The sequence below is a fragment of the Pteropus medius genome, unplaced genomic scaffold (assembly GCF_902729225.1).
Source record: "Pteropus medius unplaced genomic scaffold, Ma_sr-lr_union100, whole genome shotgun sequence".
In the NCBI taxonomy this organism is placed as follows: domain Eukaryota; kingdom Metazoa; phylum Chordata; class Mammalia; order Chiroptera; family Pteropodidae; genus Pteropus; species Pteropus medius.
Window position 1 is genome coordinate 1 of NW_024346150.1, and position 18,263 is coordinate 18,263.

Below are 18,263 nucleotides of genomic sequence, written 5' to 3' on the forward strand. Positions count from 1 at the left end.
GAGCAAGGGCAGGGTTTGGGCCCGAAGAGTAAGTAAACATTGGGGATGGGGTTGGGACAGGGGCTGGGCTGGGATTTGTGACAGGAGGTGGAACAAGGGTAGAGGCTGGGATGGGGGCCAGGCCAGGGCCTGGGACTGGGACTGGAGGTGGCGCCTGGGCTGGGATTTGGACCTGGGCATTCGCTGGTACCCAGGATGGGGCTGGGACTGATTTGGGAAGCAGGGCGAGGGAGGGGCCGGGGGCCAAGGCCTGGATGGGGATAGGACGAGGGGCCTGGACAAGGGCTGGGCCATGGCCCGGGGCGGGGGCGGGGCCGGTCAGGCCAGCGCGGGGCGCCCGCAGAGCTGACCCGCGGCTCCGCTCCCCACCCCCGGGGGGTAACCTCCGGTGTCCTCGCGGGCCCGGGGCCGGGGTCGGGCCGGCTGAGGCCGAGCCGGGGACCTGGGTAGGAGTTCAGGCCTGGGCGACTCCGGGCTGCGCTGAACGGCGATAACCAGGCCCCGCGGCGGCGGCCTCCGCCTGACGGCGTGTGGCGCTCCGCCCCTCGGTCAGTTCGATTGGTTCTTCTCAGTAAAGCCCGCCCCCTTCCCTATTCTATTGGTCTCTAACTTGGTCCTGCTGGGCTCCGAGGACAGACTCCGCCCCAGCCCCAATTACCCGAGTCCTTGCTTTCAACCACCCACCCACCATGCTCTCCTCATATCCTCAGACCCCCACTGCGCCAAGACAGCTCATAGGAACCCTACAGAGACCCTCACAAACCCAGACACCCACGGACATCCCCACAGATAATCCGCAAACCTTACCCAGAGACTCTCAAAGATATCCTGCAAACCTCCTCAAAAGAAGTGAACCCTCTAGGTTCGTCCCCTCCAGGTCCAATGCAGCCCCCTGAGGAGACCTCACCCACTGGGGAAGTGACCAGACTGCTGTTGACACTGAGATTACTGGGCGTTCCGGTTGCCTTGGTGAGAGATCCCATCTATCCCGGTCTGGGTTCCAGAGGCTTTAGTCAACTCCCACCTTCATCAGCCCTGTACCCCTAGTCCCTCCCCCTCCCACCCTTCTTCAGATCTGGACAGAGCTCCTTTGCTAATTTCTGCAGGAATTCAAGTCTCTTCCCCAAGTCATAGACTTGCAGGCAAGGCCTGTCACCACACAGGCCCTGAAGCCAGGTCTCATCCACAACCAAGAGCCTTGCTTCCCTTGGGGCTAACGCTTCCCCTTCCCAGCTTCAAACAAGATTATGACCTAAGGACTTGTAACAGCCAAGCCAAAGCCCAAAGGTATGTAGTCTTTCCAATGGCCCCTACTCTAAACCTTCATCCCATTTCCCTCCTAAAACTTTCTGTCCCTTCCCTCCTCAGTTCAACCCCCTCCCATTCTCTACTTTTCATCTTAACCCTCCCCTTCCAGCCAGTTTCCTCCTCCCCTTCTATTTCCCTTCCTCTCTTCCAATCTTCTGGTTCTCCAACCCCAGGTCCCTTTTTCCTCTTGCTGAATGTCTGGTCATCTTCCTCCCCACCATTCTACCTCTCCTTCTACTTCCTGTCTCAAACTTCCCCTTTTGAAGGGCTTCGATGAGTTTAAGTGATGTACTTAGTATCTCTGGGGCATGAGGGGGAAAGCAGGGAGCAGGGAAAGTTAAGGCTAGAATCCTTAGGCACTGATGCAAATGATGACAGGCCTTGAATGTCAGGACCAAGAAATTTAGACTTAATCCTTAGGCTGAGTCACTGAGTATTTTTAAGCAAGGGGATGCCATTGTTAGGTTTGCATTTTAGAAAGATTTCAGTTGGGTCATTAAGGAAGATTCACTTCCTTTGGACATACTTCCAAAACAAATTAGGCACACTCCACTCCCCCACAGCATCCTGGACTTACCCCAGCACAACACAGCTCATTTGTATTGTCATTTTGGTTAATCTATCTCCTTCCCAAATTCTTTCAACTGAGTCCAGTACTTAGCACAGTGCTTGAGTAAAAGTGTACGATTAGGCCCTTTATAAAAGTGTAAGTTACATAAATCAATGAAAGAATGGGTGAGTGGATTAATATGCTGGGGAAGGCAGCAGAGGGGCATAGTTATTACATAATCCTGGTAGAAAATGGTAAGAGCTTGAACAAAATTGGAGGGAAAAGAGAGGAGAGAATGGACTTTAGGGATAGAAGATAGGAAATACAGTCCTTGGGCCTATTGAAGACAAAGGCTGAGAGAAAAGGAGAAGACTATGCTAATTCCCAGAGTTCAGTTTGGTGCCCTGTGTACATCCATTTAGCCATGTCCAGCAGCCAGTGGGTATGAATGTGAAATATAGGGGTTTAAAGAGGTCTGAGCTGGAATTTTGGATTTAGGAGTCACCAGCATACAGCTGGAAGTAGCTGAAGTCTTGAACATGAATAACATCAAGGAAAGGTGTGTGTGGTCCATAGACAAAACTAGACTGTGAAGAGGGCCCTGCCATCATGGCATCCTCCTGTACTTTTGGGAGCAAACCCTCACTTGGGCTTGGAATTTCCAGTTCCTAGAATTCTACAGCCTGACCCTCCCCACAGTCCTAAGGTTTGCCCAGGACCCTTTTCTTGGACTAGCCAAGTTGCTATGTTCAGGTTCCTCTTGGAGCATGGCCTTCTGCTATGATCTACTGATGGGATTCTGACTGCTTCAGCCTTTCAATCTTTAAGTTTGAGCTCCCTCACAACCCATAACAGGATGCTGCATGGGGCCTTTCAATCTTTAAGTTTGAGCTCCCTCACAACCCATAACAGGATGCTGCATGGGGGTTAAGCACATGGGTGAAACTCCTGGCACCGTACCCTGATTCAGAATTCATCTTTCCCCCTTCTATCTCGGGTGCACTAATTCCTAATTCCATAACCCACTGTGAACCCTGATTTGCAGACCCTCCAATCCCAATCTAATGAAGCCTGTACCCTATTCTACCACTAGATGGAGGCAGACAAGGTCATAGAAGAGCCTCAAACCACCATGGATGCAGAGGAGCACCCTTCTTCAAAGGACCCCTCTGCTGAGGACTCACAGGAGCCCCTTATCACTGAAACCCCCTTGGAGCCTTCCATCTCTGAGACCCCTTTAGAGCCCCTTACCCCTGAAACTCTTTTGGAGCCTTCCACTTCCCAGACCCCTTTAGAGACCCACACCTCTGAAACCTCTTTGAAGCCTTCCATCCCTCAAACCTCTTTAGAGCCACATGCCTATGAAACTCTTTTGGAGCCTTCCACCTCCAAGGCCTCTACCCCTGAGAGCCCATTGGAGAGTCACATCTCTAAGGTCCCAGAGAAACACCTTAGTTTTCATAACTCATCACCAGGCCATAGCTCTATGTCTTCCTCTGATACTCTGAAGGAAGACTTCTTTTCTGAATCTTCCTCCAGGAAGCCCTCATGGAGAAGATCCGCCCAGACCTCTGAATCAGAGATCCTTGAACAGCACTCCCTTTCAGGCCCTTCAGCCCAGGTCCACCTGGACACATCGGCAAAGGAAAGGGAAGAGGACGAAGAGAAGGAGGAGGTAGATACCTCTATCGGCACCACTCACACAGCTCAGCCTGGACGTCATCCCGGAAAGAAGAAGAAAGGAATTAGCCGTAATTGCTCCTGTCCTTTTCCCCATTCTCATCACTATCTTTCACCTGCCCCAGGAGGAGAGGATTGGGTTACTCTTTGACCTAGCCCCTTCTCTTAGACTTAGGGCCTCTTCTCATCCCCTTGGTTACTCAGCCTCTCCCTTCCCAGGTTACAAAGCCCACCCAGTGGTCCCTGCTAAACAGGCAGAGTTGGTGGAAGTGGCTAAGGCAATGCACAGAGAGAAGTTTGGTGCTCAGGTGAATAATCTTTTCCAGTGGGAGAAGAATGCAGCCCTGAATGCCATCCAGACAGGTGAGCCCAGGCAGCCTTTCAGAGGCTTCTGACAGGCCCATGGCCACCCTCCAATTCAACAGGTTCTGAGAACTTGCCCATTCAGTGGTTAGTTGCCCCTTGTGAAAATGGCAATGCCACCTGCCTAGAACCTGGGAAGGGAGCAGACAGGTGGGCCAAGGTGGATGGCATGGATGCAGACAAAAAGTGGGATATTCATATAAAGCCCAGGTAGGGACATGTGGCCAAACTAAAGATGTTAAAATCAAAAGGGCCACAGGCTAGCCCCAGATCTAGGGCTCAGTTCGCCTATACCTAACAAACCCTAAGGCAGAGGTAGCCCAGGATCTGGACAGTCTCCGGGTGATTTGTTGCTCTTACCTGGCAAAAGGCCTTGGTCCCCTTGGTGGAACTCCATTAAAAGGCTGTCACCTCTTCATACAAGACCGATAATCACCTGGGTACCCAAAAGCTGTGAGTCTCCACCAAAGAGGAAAGTCATATCTTCTAGCTCTGCTGTTTCCAAGTCTCATCCCAGAATTAGTACCTTTGACAGTCCTGTTAGTGGCGTGCTGTGCTTATCTATAAAGGGTGTCCAGATGTACTGTGTAAACACATGCCATCCTGGGTGCGGGCACATGTACCTGTGTTACTGAACTTCATATCTATAGAGATTACCTTTGGTAAGATTACCCTGGCCTGCTGTGAGGATTCTGGGGTTTCTAGACTGAATTCAATGTATGTCACTTCATTTATTTTAGTTTTTCATACTTTCTTTCCCCTTATGATGGGAGTAGAGTTATGTCAAAACAAATGGGCCTAAGATATAAGGACCACCAAATAATTCTATCTCTATCCCTCCTCCATGTAACTGATTTTTCTCAGTCCCATGTAGGGACCTTCCTCACTCTACCCCAGGACAAGAAAGTCACAGTGATCTCATTTGTTTCTCAGTCTCACTTCGGTCACTGAAACAGTTTTGTTTGCTTATTTTAACATCTTCTGTCACTCTTTCTTACTCTTCTTATAAATGTAGGGTCTGTTCAGTCCCCTCATTCTCCTCCTCAGAACTTCCTGTCTACTCCCCACTTTTCAAGGCTACTGCACTCTTAAAATTGGACTTCTTCATTTTCCTGTTTAAACAGGCATATGTATACTGAAATTTAAGTGTCATTCAATCCTGACCAGACATTTGGGGTTCCCTTCTAATATTAGGGATCTCTGGTCTCTAGAGAGTTAGTATATGTGCTCTGTAGAGAAGTATCAAGTGTAAGCTTTTATTTTATTTGTTCATCATTTATTGAGTACCAGCAATGTGCCAGGCACTGAGCTAGCCGTGGAAGTGGTGGTGCTGGTGGGGTTTCAGAGACAAAATCCATTAAATAACTTATACTCTAATGAGAGACACCAATAAGTAAAAGGATAATTATAACGCATTCTAATAATTACGATGATTGAGCTCAGCTCACAGTGCTACCTGAGCAGAAAAAAAGGGACATTCAGTTGTGGGAGCTTGAAGAATAATCTTTGGAAGGGATCACTTCACAGCTGGAATCTATAAGATGAGTCAGAAGAGGCAGCCAGGTAAAAAGTGGGATATGGCGAGACATGACAGGGCAAGGTATCAGCAGGAAAGTGTAAGTAACACAGTGTGCCTGCTGCATAGTGTTGAGAGAGTAACCCAGCTCAGCTCTGGAAGGGCAGGATTGCACAGGCATTAATGTGCCAAACTCAGGAGCTGGGATTATATCCTGAGAGCAATTGAGAGTCACTAAAAGATTTTAAATGGGATAATAACATGAACAGACATGAACAGATTTGTGTTTTTGCAAAATCACTCTAGCAGTAGGGTAGACTGGAGAAAGAGAAGACTGGAGACAGGAAGACTACATTGTGGGGCACTGGTCATAAACCAGGTAAGTAGATGGGTGGAGGTGGAAAGAAGTAGACAAAGTCAAGGAATGTTAAGAAGGTAAAACTGACCTTTAGATTATTGGATGTGTAGGATAAGAGAGGGACATGCCTGGAATAACATCTAGGTTATCGGCTTAAGTAACTGATTGGATAATGGTGCCATCCATTAAGTGAATACCTGAAACAGTAGATGCTTGCTAAGTATGTGTTGAATAAACAGAGGACAATGGACAAGGGCCAGGTTTGGAAGGAATGATTGAATATAATACATCTGAAGTGCTTGTGGAACACACTGGTGAAAGTCTCGTAAACAGACTGCTACGTGGGTCTGCAGTTCAAGAGATGGTCTGGGCTGGAGACATCCTTCATGTAAAAATAGCTATATGCTGTATGGAGATGTTCTAAGCGTAAAGAGATGTTATCATGCAAACGTGATTATGTGATCACGGAATCAACTGTGTTGTACAGAACCAAAATGGTGTCCTAGATGATATCTCCTCCCCCTGTCAGTTCTTGTCCACTCATAACAGGAAGAGGGTTTAGAATCAGGGCAGAGAATAGAGAGCACCACTCTGGAATACGAAGCCAGTTGTCAGTTATCCTATTTTAAGGAGTCTGAGGTGTAGTTGCCAGTCTCCCTATTAAACTTCAGTCTTCATCTGAAAGCTGGGCACTGACTCCCACATCTGTGCTTGGACTTGACTCTCCCAGGCCCTCAGGCTCGGCCTTGACCTCTGAGCACTGACCCTTCTTCACTTCCACACCTCACCTCCTCAGCCAGTGTATCCTGCTATTCTAGATGGAGTTTAGAATTTCTGTAGTAGAATCCTGGCCCCCACCAACCCCATTGTGACTCTGCCTATACCCTGCCCTTTCAATCAAGGCTCCCTGGTGTTGTGGGGGGCACTGGCACTACGGGCCATCAGCATCAAGACAGAAGCAGCAAAGCCAAAAGCCACATCTGGACAGGCTTTAGACTCTGAGATACCATGGGTAAGACAAGAAAACCTAGTTCAGTAATTAGACACAAAATTGTAAATTATGGCCCGGGCTAGAGTCAAAAACCAGAGGACACCAACTCTTTCTCATCTTCCTTATGGAACTTCAGGATTATGCCTGGAATGCTGGGTTTCTCTTCTCTCCTGAATTTACTCATTTACTTATTCAGTCAAGCTGTCTGTGTTCCCTGAGCACCTATTTTGTGCCAGGCCCTGTGCTAGGACTAAAGATGTAGATGAAAAGACTGACCCTTCCTCGGCAAAACTGATGGCCTAACAGGAATACAAGTGAACAAACAGTTCATTATAATGCATTGTACTGTGATGAGAGTACCATAAAGGAGCCATGGAAAGCAAGAAGAGAGGTCCTTAGGGGAAATCAGAGACACTTGGGTGGAAATGATACTTCATAGTATCCTTTATATTAGAATAAAAACCCTACAGCTGAAGGTCCCATGGAGACTCATACAGGATTCTTGGGGTACTCTCTCAGCTCTCATGGAGGATGAGAAAATCTGAGTGAAGGGGGCTCTCTGGTTCTCCCACATTTACACAGCACCACCCTCGCCTTATGGTGAGATTCACTGTGAAGCCAGACATTTTCAGATACCACTACTGAAACCAGGCTCTTGAGGGTTGTGGCTTCTTGCTAGCACCTGAACTCAGGGATACTTCTTAGCCTCACCTTCCTTTCTATACCTCCTTCCTTAGCCTCAGAAGTTTATATTTTTTGGTCTTCACCACTCATGACTCCTGGCCTACCCCTTCCTCCTGACCCTTGAAGAGCCACAGGCAGCCTTTCTCAGGTTCATAGAAGACATTAGTTCCATAACACCAGGAACACGGAAGAGAAGTATGAAGCCTTGGAGAAGTGAGGAAAACCCTCCTCCTGGCCCCAGGGCTGCCCAGCCTCTTCCTCCTCTTCAAGTCCCTTCAACAACCTTGCTTCCCTTTTCCTCACCTTAGACACTTCAAGGAAACCAAGCAAAGCTGGGCTTTAAGTTGGGGAGGGAAAGAGATGAGAATCCCTGCAATCACTCACTGAGGTTCATGTTCATCTTCAAATAAAATTTCATCCATAATCTTTATGCTTGGAAACTGAAGACTCTTCAGTCATCTCTGACAGGCTGACAGGGATGCAGTGGGGAGGGAACTGAAACACTTGTGCAGCAAAAAGAAAACCTCAAGAAAAAAGTCTAAAGAGATGGGGATGAGGACTCATGGGCGGATCCTCATGAATACACATGGAGGGAGAGGTGAGGTCCCCCACCAGGGGATAGATGTCAGTGAGAACACCTGGGGGAGCTTAGGCTATTTTTCCTTCTCATTTGTCCTTATTACTCAATCCCACCACTCCCAGGTCTCTACATTGGCTGGCGTTGCCCCCATTATCTATGGGACTGTTTCCGAATTGGGGATGAGTCCAAGTGCTTTTGTGGACACTTGTTGAGAGAGCACCAGATCATCTCAGGTAGGGAGAACTGAATTATCCCTTCCAGCCCCTGTTGGTGGGGAGGAATAACTGTACTCTGTCATATATTGGGATGCATGAGAAAAAGTGTATATGTGTTAGTGTGGAAGAGCGGGTTGGCACGAGAAGGCCAGGCCCTATCAAGTGCTGCTCTAATCCTACCACCCATCCCCATTCCCATAGACATATCTGTGCCTTGCAATGTGGGCCAGTGCCGCTGCCTCATGTTCTGCTTTATCCCATCACGCCCAGAGGAAGTGGGTGAGTTCTGGCTCAAGAGACGAGCCACCTTTGACCCCAAGGCCTGGAGGGCCCAATGTCGCTGTAAACACAGCCATGAAGACCATGCAGCTACCAGGTCCCATCCCTGCAGGGTCAAAGGTACCTTCTAGGACAAGGGGAGTATGGAGGTGGGCATGGGTAGGGATAGGTTGCAAATAGTTTGGGGACAAGGATGAGGAAACTGGTAGGAGAGACTTGCGTTTGCGGTTTGTGAAGAAGAGATGAGAGAAATCAGCTCATGAGGCAGCCCCAATTCCCTATATTTATTTCTGGCTGTCTCCTTGCTCTAGGCTGTTGCTGCAATTGCTTTGAGTCTAATTTCCTCTGTGCGGCCTGTGACCGGCGCTGGGAGGAACACGAGACTTTCTTTGAGACTGAGGAGACCCGGCGACGAGGAGGAAGGCCTCACGGTGAGGGGGAAACCTGGAAAGGGGGCTATTCCAGGGTCTGTAGTCTGAAAGCCAGGCAGGAAGGCACTTCCATCCTCAACCATCCCACCCAAGACTACCTCACTCCTTCACCCCTCACATCCCATAACTGTACTGGTTTCCACCCCCAGGAGCAGACTATGTGCCTTTTGCAGAGATGCCTACCCTTCGAGAAACCATCATCAGCAACTCTGACTTCAAGGCCCTACAGAAGCAGGGGCCCTCTGGCCAACGCAGCTCCCACCCTAGTCCCCCTGGGCTCCCTGGCTCAAGCAGCCTCAAACCTGGCCCTACATTTGACCCTCGTACCTGATTCTTTCACCTCTATTCTCCTCTCCTCCAGGAACAGACAATGTCAACACCTGGCACAGGCCTCTATGAGCCTGGCCCAGATCAGCAATAAAGGAGAAGCCACTGGGATCTGACCTGACTCTGTATGGGGCAGCTAGAGGCCAGCCCAGGGATAGACATTCTAAAGCCTTAGAGATGGCACCTATTAGGGGCAAAAGAGAACACCACACAGGAGAGAAGCTGGACCCAGCCATCTGCCTCCACCACACTCAAACATTTAAGCTCTGGCATCAGAAGGAGAGAGTGGCTTCAAGGAAGCCAAGGATAGGGGAGAGGGGGGCAGCAGTTCAAGAAGGATAGAATGAGCTGCAGCTGTGGCCTCCAGTAAGAAAAAGAATGAAAAGTGTCCCTTGGATTGTGCAATTAGAAGGTCTTTGGGGACTTCAGAATGTAGTTTCAGTGATGCAGTGGAAGCGGAAAGAATTTCTTTAAGCAACTTGGATGAAAAGAGCAGGAGAAAAGTCAGACAATATCCAGAGGGAGATATGGAGTTGAGGAAGCATTATTTAGGAAGGAAAAGGGAGCTAGTAGAAAAAAAGACCTTGAAGGATGCAGAAGAGAAAGACTAATGCCTGGTAAGACAAAATTCCAAAGATGGAGGGAGGGGATGAAGTCAAGACAGAGGTGAAAGGATTCACTCTGGACAGTAGAAAAACCACTTCCTACAACCAAGAGGAAAGAAGGAAGAAAGGAAGGGAGCCGTCACTGAGCTGCAGAGAGCAGGATCTCGTGGAAGTTCCCCTGTGAAGTAGGAGACAAGATCAATTGCTGGTGGGGGAGGAGGGAGATAAGAGTTAAAAGTAGGAAACAGGAAAAGAGATGAAAGTTTGAGAAGGCTAACCTGGGGAATTGGAGAAAAACCTGATTAGTGTGTAGTTGAGGATTCAGGTACAGTTGGAAACAGGAATCTAGTTAGAAAACCAGAAAAGCAAAAATATTTAGATTAATGGGTGGTGATGGAAGGGTGGAAGGGTGGCAGGGGGGATGATCAGGAAAGTAAGGCAAAAAAGGCTTGAGGATGTAGAGGGAGCTGACCATACAAATAGGGAAAGAAAGTGAAGCCAGAAAACAATTGGCATATTGAAAAAAGTAACAAAGGAACAGAAGTCTCTAATGAGGTCCAGTAGCAGACGTAGAGGCAGGGATCGAAGTACAGGAGACAGTGGTCAGAACCTGCAGAGCATTGCAGTTTTCAGATGACAGCAGCTGCAAGTGATCACAAAGGCTTGGATTAAAGAAGACTGTGGCCCAGGGTCTAAAGTCAGTGAATATTGGGGAGTGACTAAGAAGCCCATAGGTGATTTTTATGGGGAGTAGAAGATTCTGACACTAATGGGTTCTGTGATGTAAGTGGGCAAGTCGCTTTCCCTCTCTGGGCCTCAGTTTCTGGATCTGTAAAAAAGGAGTAATCTCTGTGCTACATGCTTTCTATGAGAACTGAAAGAAATAACCAGTTTCAAAGTGTTTTGTACTCACCCACCCCTCCTGGCTGGTTTTCTTCTTTTTCTGAGGTTCCAGCTCCTTTTATCTCTTGCCCTTATCCTGAGCAGATCTAGGAACTGCTGCTATCCCAGGAGTGTCAACAAAAGGTCACTGTCAGCAACCCAATACCAATAGGAGTCCTTAGTCTGGGGTGCAAAAAGAGAGAAACTTTATTCAGGTAAAGTTTGCAAACTGGGGTAACACAATCTTCACTGGAACCCAATAGTTCACTCTGCCAAGACAAATGGAAGGCCTGCTTTTATAGAGAAAGTTCCACCCCTACCCTGTCCCTGATTGGTCCATTTCCATGCAAATGAGGAATCTAAATTTGCAGTATCATTGATCCAAATAGCACTTTCCTAATTAGTCATGATCACTCATTCTGATTGGTCATGATGGAGCTGCTCTGATTGATCAGTAAATATGCAAATAAGGATATAGCTGTGCAGTTCCGATTGAATGGGACAGGTCTCAGCCCATTGGTTGAAAGATGATTCCAAGAACTCCTTTGTAAGGGAAGGCTAAACTAGGAATATGGGAACATAATGCAGGAGGCTGATAGTTCAGTCTGTGGCTTTCTCCTGAAATGCTGAGTGCATGAAAGGCCCCTGTTAGCAATGGTTGCTAGACTCTGATTATGAATTTGAGCCCAATTAATCACAAAGAGTCTTTCTTGGCAGGTATATTCCTTCCTGGGGTCAACAGGCACCACAGGGAACTATATCCTGTAGGGCACTGAGAAAAGGCCAGTCTACATTTCCTCACATTTGGGAAGGCTGTCTATCCTTCCAAGGGAAGAAATTCAGCCTGGACTACTAGAACTCCTGGGAGAAAACACAGGGGCAAATGTCTGCCCTTTGGAAAAGGAAGGATTTTCAAACAATAATATGGTTATACGAAAGAGATCATTACTATCTCCAGAAGTAAAAAGTTCCTCATTACTGATTATATGCAGTTAGTGCCATGATCATTCACTAATTCAGTTAATAATCAACAATAAAGGAATGGTTACTATGATAAACTCATTCAAGGAAGTATTATGCAACCATTATAAAGTATATTTATGTAGACTAATAATATAGAAAACAGTAGGAGAATAAGAATGTACAACACATATGCATTATGTATAATGAAAGGAAATTAAAAGAAACGCCAAATATACAAATAATTATTGTGTCAGGCCGTGCGCTAAAAAAAAAAAATAGGCTATAGATACAGTGGTGACTTTGGTCCTATGTGTTAAACGTTCAGATTAAAATTACCTGGTGTGAGTATATTAGCATTTGTGACCCTGTTTTTTATATCAAAAATATATATGCCAGCAAAACGAAATATACTTCAGACCTAGCTATGACGCATTTCCCTTGCCCTTCTAACTCGACACAGAGCTAACCGTATATCTTTTCTTATTTGGAAAGAACATTTGCTTTATTGGTCGTGTGGCAAAGACAAGGCATTTCCGCCTTAAAACAGCAGAATCTTTAATCTTGGAGTGACTATGTTAACAAGATCATAAAATAAGGAAGAATTGCCCTTAAATTAGTAAATTTAAAATCTCTTATATGTTCGAGGGGTTGAAATTGCCCTCGTGGGGAAAATATCTATCATATCAGTTAAAAAAAGGACCCGTCCCAGTTCGCCTTCAGCCCTATCTGCCCGGTGTCCTCCACCCGCCTCTTCTTTCCCGATACTCCTCCTAAGGCTTTGGACTCCCGGAGTTAGCTTTAGTTCCTGGAGCCAACGAGCGCCAAGCGCCTCCTGGCCAATGCGGTGAAAGGTCTGCAATCTTAGAGGCTGTGCGCGGCAGGTGACGGAGCGCTACCCTCTTCCTCCCATCAGTAGGGCCAAGACCTGAACAGGAGGAGCCAATAACGGAAAAGCTCCACCCACTCGGGCGCTACAACCTAAGTGCGGCCGCGGTGTGTATCAAAGCCAATTGGACGGAAATCCCATCTCTAGGTCTCTTTTTTCTTCTAGTGTAGTGAGAAACTGTCTCATAGCAAAACTAGTTAGAGGATCCAAAGGTAAAGGAACTTTTACGCTGACTAGAAGAAGCCAATGAATTGGAAAAATCGTCACGTTGGCAGAAGCAGCCAATGGGATGAAAAGATTCTGGCGGCGGAGCCAATGGAGAGCCAAGAGCACGACCCAATGGGATGGCGAAACTCCCTACGGCTGGCGGAGCCAATGGCCGCCTTTCGCCGGCTCCTGGCAGCCCCACGTTGGGTCAGCCTCAGAGCCTGAGCGTGGGCCCAAGTGACAGGTTCCCGTAGCCGAGGGGAAGATGGCGGCGGCCGTGCTGTTGGCCGCCGGGCTGCGTGTGGCGCGCAGGGTTGTGACGGTCGCGGGGCCGCGGGGGGCGCAGGTGAGAAGTGGCCTGGGGGCGAGGAGGGTATCCTGCGGGTTCTGACGTCCCCCGGGGCCGGGGGCCGCGTTCCTCTTCGGCTTCTCCAGGCGCGCGCAGCCCTGCGGCCTCGGGGGGTTACAACCCGAGGCTCGAGCTCCAGGACTGTGTGGTGATCTGACTAGTGGTCGCAGCAACCTCTCCAAAAGCCTCGCAGCAGGAAAAGCGAACTGGTGATGACCGACGTCCTGCACAGGCCCGTGCGCCGCGGTCGGGACAAGGTCCCTGCGGCGGCTTCTGCCTTCTCCTAAGCCTGCCTGAAGCTCAGCTGACCAACGCCTGCTCGGAGCAGCCTCCTCGGTGCTCCTTTAAGGAAGTGATCTTTCTCTTCTTGGAGCTAGTCTTCTGCCCCACTTCGGGGCCCCTTGCCTACTGAGTACTAGTATTAACCTCTCATCTTCCCTATCTGCCAGAGCGACTGGACTGGTCAGATTCATCCCATCCCTCTCTTCCACAATGAGAGCCCCTGAGAAATTGGGACTTCTGAGCCCCTGGGAAATTGGGACTTCCCTACTCTCAATCTCCTGGGGCTGGGGTTGCCCAGTTCACTTAACTGAACTCTTCCTTCTGCTAATTCAAAGGACTGGAGTTAAAATTCACACTCAGCGATCACAGGTAACACCCAGACGCCCATGTGTCCAACAGGGCAATTGTATTAAAACCTGAATAAAACAGGTAACCTGGATTAAAGATCAGAAAACAAGTAATGGAAATAAGTGGAAACATTAAAAAGGTGAGGGTAAATGGGAAAAGCTTCAAGTGGTATTAAGAGATGATGATGCAAACTATCCCCTATATATTTGAAGCCAAGAGGGGATTTATCTAAGGTAAATCAGTGGTAAAACAGGAACTGGGACCCGTCTCCAGGTTCTCAGACTGGATCCTTTCCCCCTGAACAGTGCTAGATTTCCTAGACACTTTAGATGCAGAAATCTACTGGATTGCTGAATCCTACATTGTAATACTGCCTGTTATCTAACTAGGCCCAACACTCTGGCCCTACTCTCTGCTGCTGACACTCTGAAATTGAAGAACTTTTCCTTTGGGAACTACTAATAGGTTCTTAGAAGGGTGAAGTTAATGACTATCAGAGCCCAGCCTCGCCAGCCCCAGCTGAGTACATGGAAGAGGTATTGCCTACTCTCTCCCTTGGGTATGTCTGACTCACCTTCAGGTCCGAGGAGCTGCAGGTGTGAATGGTGAGAATGAAGTGGCCAAGGCCCAGCAGGCAGCTCCTGGGGGAACAGCCCCAACCATCTTCTCCAGGATCCTGGATAGAAGCCTCCCAGCTGACATTCTATATGAGGACCAGCAGGTGGGGTGCCCTTAGGACACATCCCAATGGGAAATTCATAGATACCATCCAGCCTGTTGAAGTAACATGGTGGCTTCTGACCTGTCACTGCTCCCAGTGTCTTGTATTCCGTGATGTGGCCCCTCAGGCTCCTGTGCACTTCCTCGTCATCCCTAAGAAACCCATTCCTCGGATTAGCCAGGCTGAAGATGAAGACCAGCAGGTGGGAAGAATAGGGCTAGGGTTTGGCTGGGGGGAGCCCTCAACTCAACTAAAGGTTTTGCTTTCAGTGAATAAAGTCACCTGTCTCCCTACCCTTTCCCTGTAGCTTCTAGGACACCTTCTCCTCGTAGCCAAGAACACAGCAAAGGCTGAGGGGCTGGGAGACGGATACCGTCTTGGTAAGTGACTTGGCCCTTGAGCCCCTCACCTATAATTTTCATACCTACTCAATATGACCTTCATGCTTTGACCTTTCCCATGATCCCAACCCACTAACCTCAAGCTCCATTTCAGTGATCAATGATGGGAAGCTGGGAGCACAATCTGTGTATCATCTTCACATTCACGTACTTGGGGGCCGACAGCTCCAGTGGCCTCCAGGTTGAACCTACCAACTGACCAAGACCCCAGACCTGGATGCTCGGATGGGGGTGGGGGAAAAGGGACCTTGTGATGCGAATAAACTTGCCCTCCCTCAATTTTTGACCCTTGTCTTAAATATATAAAGATTTATACCACATATAGGAAAGACATCTGATTCAAGGTTATGACTCCCCTTGACTATGGTCTGGTAAAGGAGGCCCATACAGTAGTTAAAAGAGCATTTGCCTATAGATCTGTGAGTCTTCCTTCCTAGTGGTCCACCTGAGTCAAGCTTCTAGACAAGTAGTAGGAATAAGCCTGAATAAGTAAGAAGAGATTAAATCTTAGCAGTGAGTTGTGCTCAGTCCTGGCCCTTATTCAGCTGCCAATACAAGTAGTAAGAGGGTGTGGGGAAGTGGGTGGCCTTTTACTGGTGGCGAAGTAATTACAAAAAAGCGGCTACTTTTTAATCCCCGTGTCTCACCATTTTGCCTTTAAGCGATTGTCTGATGTATTTTCATCCTTAAAATGTTTGAAAAGGCTCCCCTTTTGAGAATGAACTAAAGGAAAGTTACTGTTGCACCTACATAAATACAAAAGTAGGCTTTCGTCTGATACCACAGCCCTGTGCCTGTCTCCAACACAACCACCACCTCAGAGAATCATGCTTAGTTATAGAGGGCGAGGCCTCAGAGCAGCGGAACCTTAAAAGCCGGGATACGGCGGAATGGAGTCTGGACGGAAAGCGGCCTTCCCACACCGCACCAGGTTACAGACTTCCGCCCCTCAGAGAACTTGCCTCCACCTCCATCTCCACCCTCCAACATCCGCCCAGTTCCGTTTCTGCGCAGACTCCTGGGATTATTTGCCGTCGCTATGGCAACCCGGTAGCTGGTGTCTGACGATGGAGACCTTTGATTTTACTGAGAGATCGCGGTCGCGGTGAGAGCCGCAGCTCTGGCTGCAGGCGTAAGGGGACAAGGAAGGTTAGCGGACTTCCTCTCCTGAGCTTTTGACAACTTTGACGCATTCACTTTCAGATCTTTACACGAAAGGCCCAGCTTGGAAGGATTAGGGTCCACTTCGGAACCATCTCCTTCTTCGGACAGTGGTCCCAAGTCGGCCCTGGCAGCCGCAACTGCAGAAGCTGCAGCAGCTGCTACAGCCACTGCAGCTGCCTCCACTTCCAAAGCAGCTGCATTACCTATAAAGACCCAAGCGCCATACTCTAAGCCTAGCCGCCTCATGGATCCTTCCTCCGAAAGTCTTCTTGGGGAGCCCTACACTGGATCCAGCTTTACTCACAAGATAGGCAATGGGAGATTTGGCTTTAAGCCTGTCTACGGTTCCTGCATTGCTCAAGATCCCTGTACTACAAGTGACCTTAGCTCTAGCCCTGGCCTTGCTACTGGCTCTAGCTCTGACCCTGTTCCTGGCTCCAGTTCTGGTCCTGGTGGTGGCTCTGGCCCTGGTCAAGGCATTAGTCCTGATTCTGGCCCTCTTCCTGCCAGTGACTCTGGGCCTAATCCAGGCTATGGCCATGACCCTGAGCTCAGCCCCTACACTCTTCCAAGCGTGAGAAATCCCGGGGCGGACCCAATCCCCGGTTATGCCTCCTGGAATCACCACCAAGGGGAGCCGGAGAAACAGCCCTGGAAATTTTTGCAAGTCTCAGAACCTGGTGTCCAAGGGCTGTGGAAGCCCCCCGATGTTGAAGAGAAGTGTAAGGTTATTAGTGAGACATTGCCACGGGGCCGGTGCCTTCTCTACAACTGGGAGGAGGAGGTATTAAGGTCTTGATCTTCTCCCTTTTCTTGAAGGTTGCCCCCTGTTTCCTGGGGGAGGCAATAGTTTATGATGAGGGTGGGCAGTAGAAACGTTATTGTGGTCACTCAACTTGGTACCCACAGAGAGCCACCAACCACCTGGATCAAGTCCCAAGCATGCAGGATGGCTCTGAGAGTTTCTTCTTCCGACATGGACACCAAGGGCTGCTGACCCTGCAGCTACAGTCACCCATGCCCCTCAGCACCACCCAGAAAGATGCATACCGGCCCCCAGGACACCACTATCAGCCAAGTAGAGGTGTGAAGCGTGATAGAATGGGCCAGAATGAATCCATTAGTTAGAGAAAAAAAGAAAAGAAGAAATTTCTAGTGGGACTATGGATTGTCCAATGGGTATAAGGGCAAAACACCATGATTTCCCTTCCTTTTCTCAAATTTGTTTCTTCTGGGCCTTCTTAACCAGACTCCCCCACTCTCTCCACTCCCTACCCTCCCATAGGGAAGCGTGAAGCCATGCTGGAGATGCTCCTATATCAACAGATCTGGTGAGAGGCTGGGTGATGGGGAAACGGGAAGGGGAGGGAAAAATCAGGGAAGAATGGCCTTGATGTCCTCAGAACTGTATAGTAAAGAGGTGCAGGCAGAGCAAGAACCCACAAGGAAGCACGTTGAGATGGAGTCTGTGACACACCATGACTACCAAAAGGAGCTGGAGAAGGGAGGGCCTCCTGCCCCAACAAAGGTGAGAATCCATCCCACCCCACACATACAGCTGGGCTCTGATGGACTGTAGAAAAGCAGCAGACCCAGAGGTTAAGGAAGGGAGCTTCAGACCAAGAGTTATTCACTATCTCTCCCTTACAGCCTCACGACTACCATAAGGAGCAGCCTGAAACCTTCTGGATACAGAGGGCACCACAGTTACCGGTAGGTGTGAGTGACTAGACATTGGGAGTGCAGAAGGAAGAGGAGGGGAAGAGGTTGTTTGTTCTGTTCTGTCTTAGCAGTGAGTAGGATCTGTCCTCATTCTGGTACTCCTGCAGGGTGTCAGTAACATCAAGACACTGGACACGCCATTCCGGAAGAACTGCAGCTTCTCAACACCAGTGCCTTTGTCCCTAGGGCAGCCTTTGCCCTATGAACCTGAGAATAATTCCTACCAACTGGGAGAAATCTCTTCCCTGGGCTGTCAGGGAGGAGGGCAGGGTGGTGGAGCGGGTAGAACTGCCTAAGAGTTGAGGGAAGAAGGATGTGGAATATGGAATCTATTTCTGTCTGTACTGGAGAGGTGTTTGTACTTTGTAAAGGGGCTTTACATAAAGGGTTCTTTCTCATCATAAATCTGCTAATTCAGTAATTCCCTGAGTTTCCATGTCCATACCCCATA

At 48.7% G+C, this 18,263-nt stretch overlaps 3 protein-coding genes across 12 annotated transcripts; all 3 read left to right on the forward strand.

Annotated features, from left to right (window-relative positions):
* The first annotated feature begins 6 nt into the window (after positions 1–6).
* FAM221B (family with sequence similarity 221 member B) lies at positions 7–10,799 on the forward strand. Of its 5 annotated transcripts, XM_039875408.1 has the most exons (9): positions 7–969; positions 1,107–1,287; positions 2,952–3,609; positions 3,758–3,901; positions 8,153–8,263; positions 8,447–8,524; positions 8,637–8,644; positions 8,836–8,955; positions 9,105–10,799. In XM_039875408.1, the coding sequence occupies exons 3-9, from the start codon at positions 2,952–2,954 to the stop codon at positions 9,396–9,398; spliced, it is 1,413 nt and encodes a 470-aa protein (XP_039731342.1). In that variant the 5' UTR covers positions 7–969; positions 1,107–1,287; the 3' UTR covers positions 9,399–10,799. The 5 variants fall into 5 exon arrangements, with proteins under 5 accessions (XP_039731342.1, XP_039731345.1, XP_039731341.1 ...); XM_039875411.1 differs by having other exon boundaries at positions 8,447–8,644; positions 9,317–10,799; XM_039875407.1 differs by having other exon boundaries at positions 8,447–8,644; positions 9,105–9,391.
* Positions 10,800–12,970: 2,171 nt separating this feature from the next.
* On the forward strand, positions 12,971–15,205 carry HINT2 (histidine triad nucleotide binding protein 2). Of its 4 annotated transcripts, none has more exons than XM_039875416.1 (5): positions 12,971–13,171; positions 14,385–14,525; positions 14,653–14,727; positions 14,833–14,905; positions 15,021–15,205. In XM_039875416.1, exons 1-5 carry the CDS (start codon positions 13,091–13,093, stop codon positions 15,110–15,112), a joined length of 462 nt encoding a protein of 153 aa, XP_039731350.1. In that variant the 5' UTR covers positions 12,971–13,090; the 3' UTR covers positions 15,113–15,205. The 4 variants fall into 4 exon arrangements, with proteins under 4 accessions (XP_039731350.1, XP_039731348.1, XP_039731346.1 ...); XM_039875414.1 differs by having other exon boundaries at positions 12,982–13,171; positions 14,623–14,727; XM_039875412.1 differs by lacking the exon at positions 12,971–13,171 and adding an exon at positions 13,178–13,825 and having other exon boundaries at positions 14,623–14,727.
* Positions 15,206–15,334: 129 nt separating this feature from the next.
* Positions 15,335–18,233, forward strand: SPAG8 (sperm associated antigen 8). 3 transcript variants are annotated; one of them, XM_039875403.1, is made up of 7 exons: positions 15,335–16,031; positions 16,130–16,874; positions 17,000–17,174; positions 17,376–17,421; positions 17,504–17,618; positions 17,741–17,803; positions 17,920–18,233. In XM_039875403.1, the coding sequence occupies exons 1-7, from the start codon at positions 15,817–15,819 to the stop codon at positions 18,106–18,108; spliced, it is 1,548 nt and encodes a 515-aa protein (XP_039731337.1). In that variant the 5' UTR covers positions 15,335–15,816; the 3' UTR covers positions 18,109–18,233. The 3 variants fall into 3 exon arrangements, with proteins under 3 accessions (XP_039731337.1, XP_039731338.1, XP_039731340.1); XM_039875404.1 differs by having other exon boundaries at positions 16,130–16,817; XM_039875406.1 differs by lacking the exon at positions 17,000–17,174 and having other exon boundaries at positions 17,376–17,618.
* Positions 18,234–18,263: the final 30 nt, after the last annotated feature.

Bases quoted from the DNA above. Each gene is read 5' to 3' on its own strand.
- FAM221B (XM_039875408.1), top strand. From the start codon at position 2,952: ATGGAGGCAGACAAGGTCATAGAAGAGCCTCAAACCACCATGGATGCA. The intron at 3,610-3,757 runs GTAATTGCTCCT...CTCCCTTCCCAG, and splicing joins GAAGAAGAAAGGAATTAGCC to GTTACAAAGCCCACCCAGTG. The intron at 3,902-8,152 runs GTGAGCCCAGGC...CACCACTCCCAG, and splicing joins CCTGAATGCCATCCAGACAG to GTCTCTACATTGGCTGGCGT.
- HINT2 (XM_039875412.1), top strand. From the start codon at position 13,667: ATGAGAGCCCCTGAGAAATTGGGACTTCTGAGCCCCTGGGAAATTGGG. The intron at 14,526-14,622 runs GTGGGGTGCCCT...CACTGCTCCCAG, and splicing joins TTCTATATGAGGACCAGCAG to TGTCTTGTATTCCGTGATGT. The intron at 14,906-15,020 runs GTAAGTGACTTG...GCTCCATTTCAG, and splicing joins GGGAGACGGATACCGTCTTG to TGATCAATGATGGGAAGCTG.
- SPAG8 (XM_039875403.1), top strand. From the start codon at position 15,817: ATGGAGTCTGGACGGAAAGCGGCCTTCCCACACCGCACCAGGTTACAG. The intron at 16,032-16,129 runs GTGAGAGCCGCA...ATTCACTTTCAG, and splicing joins ACTGAGAGATCGCGGTCGCG to ATCTTTACACGAAAGGCCCA. The intron at 17,175-17,375 runs GTGTGAAGCGTG...ACCCTCCCATAG, and splicing joins CCACTATCAGCCAAGTAGAG to GGAAGCGTGAAGCCATGCTG.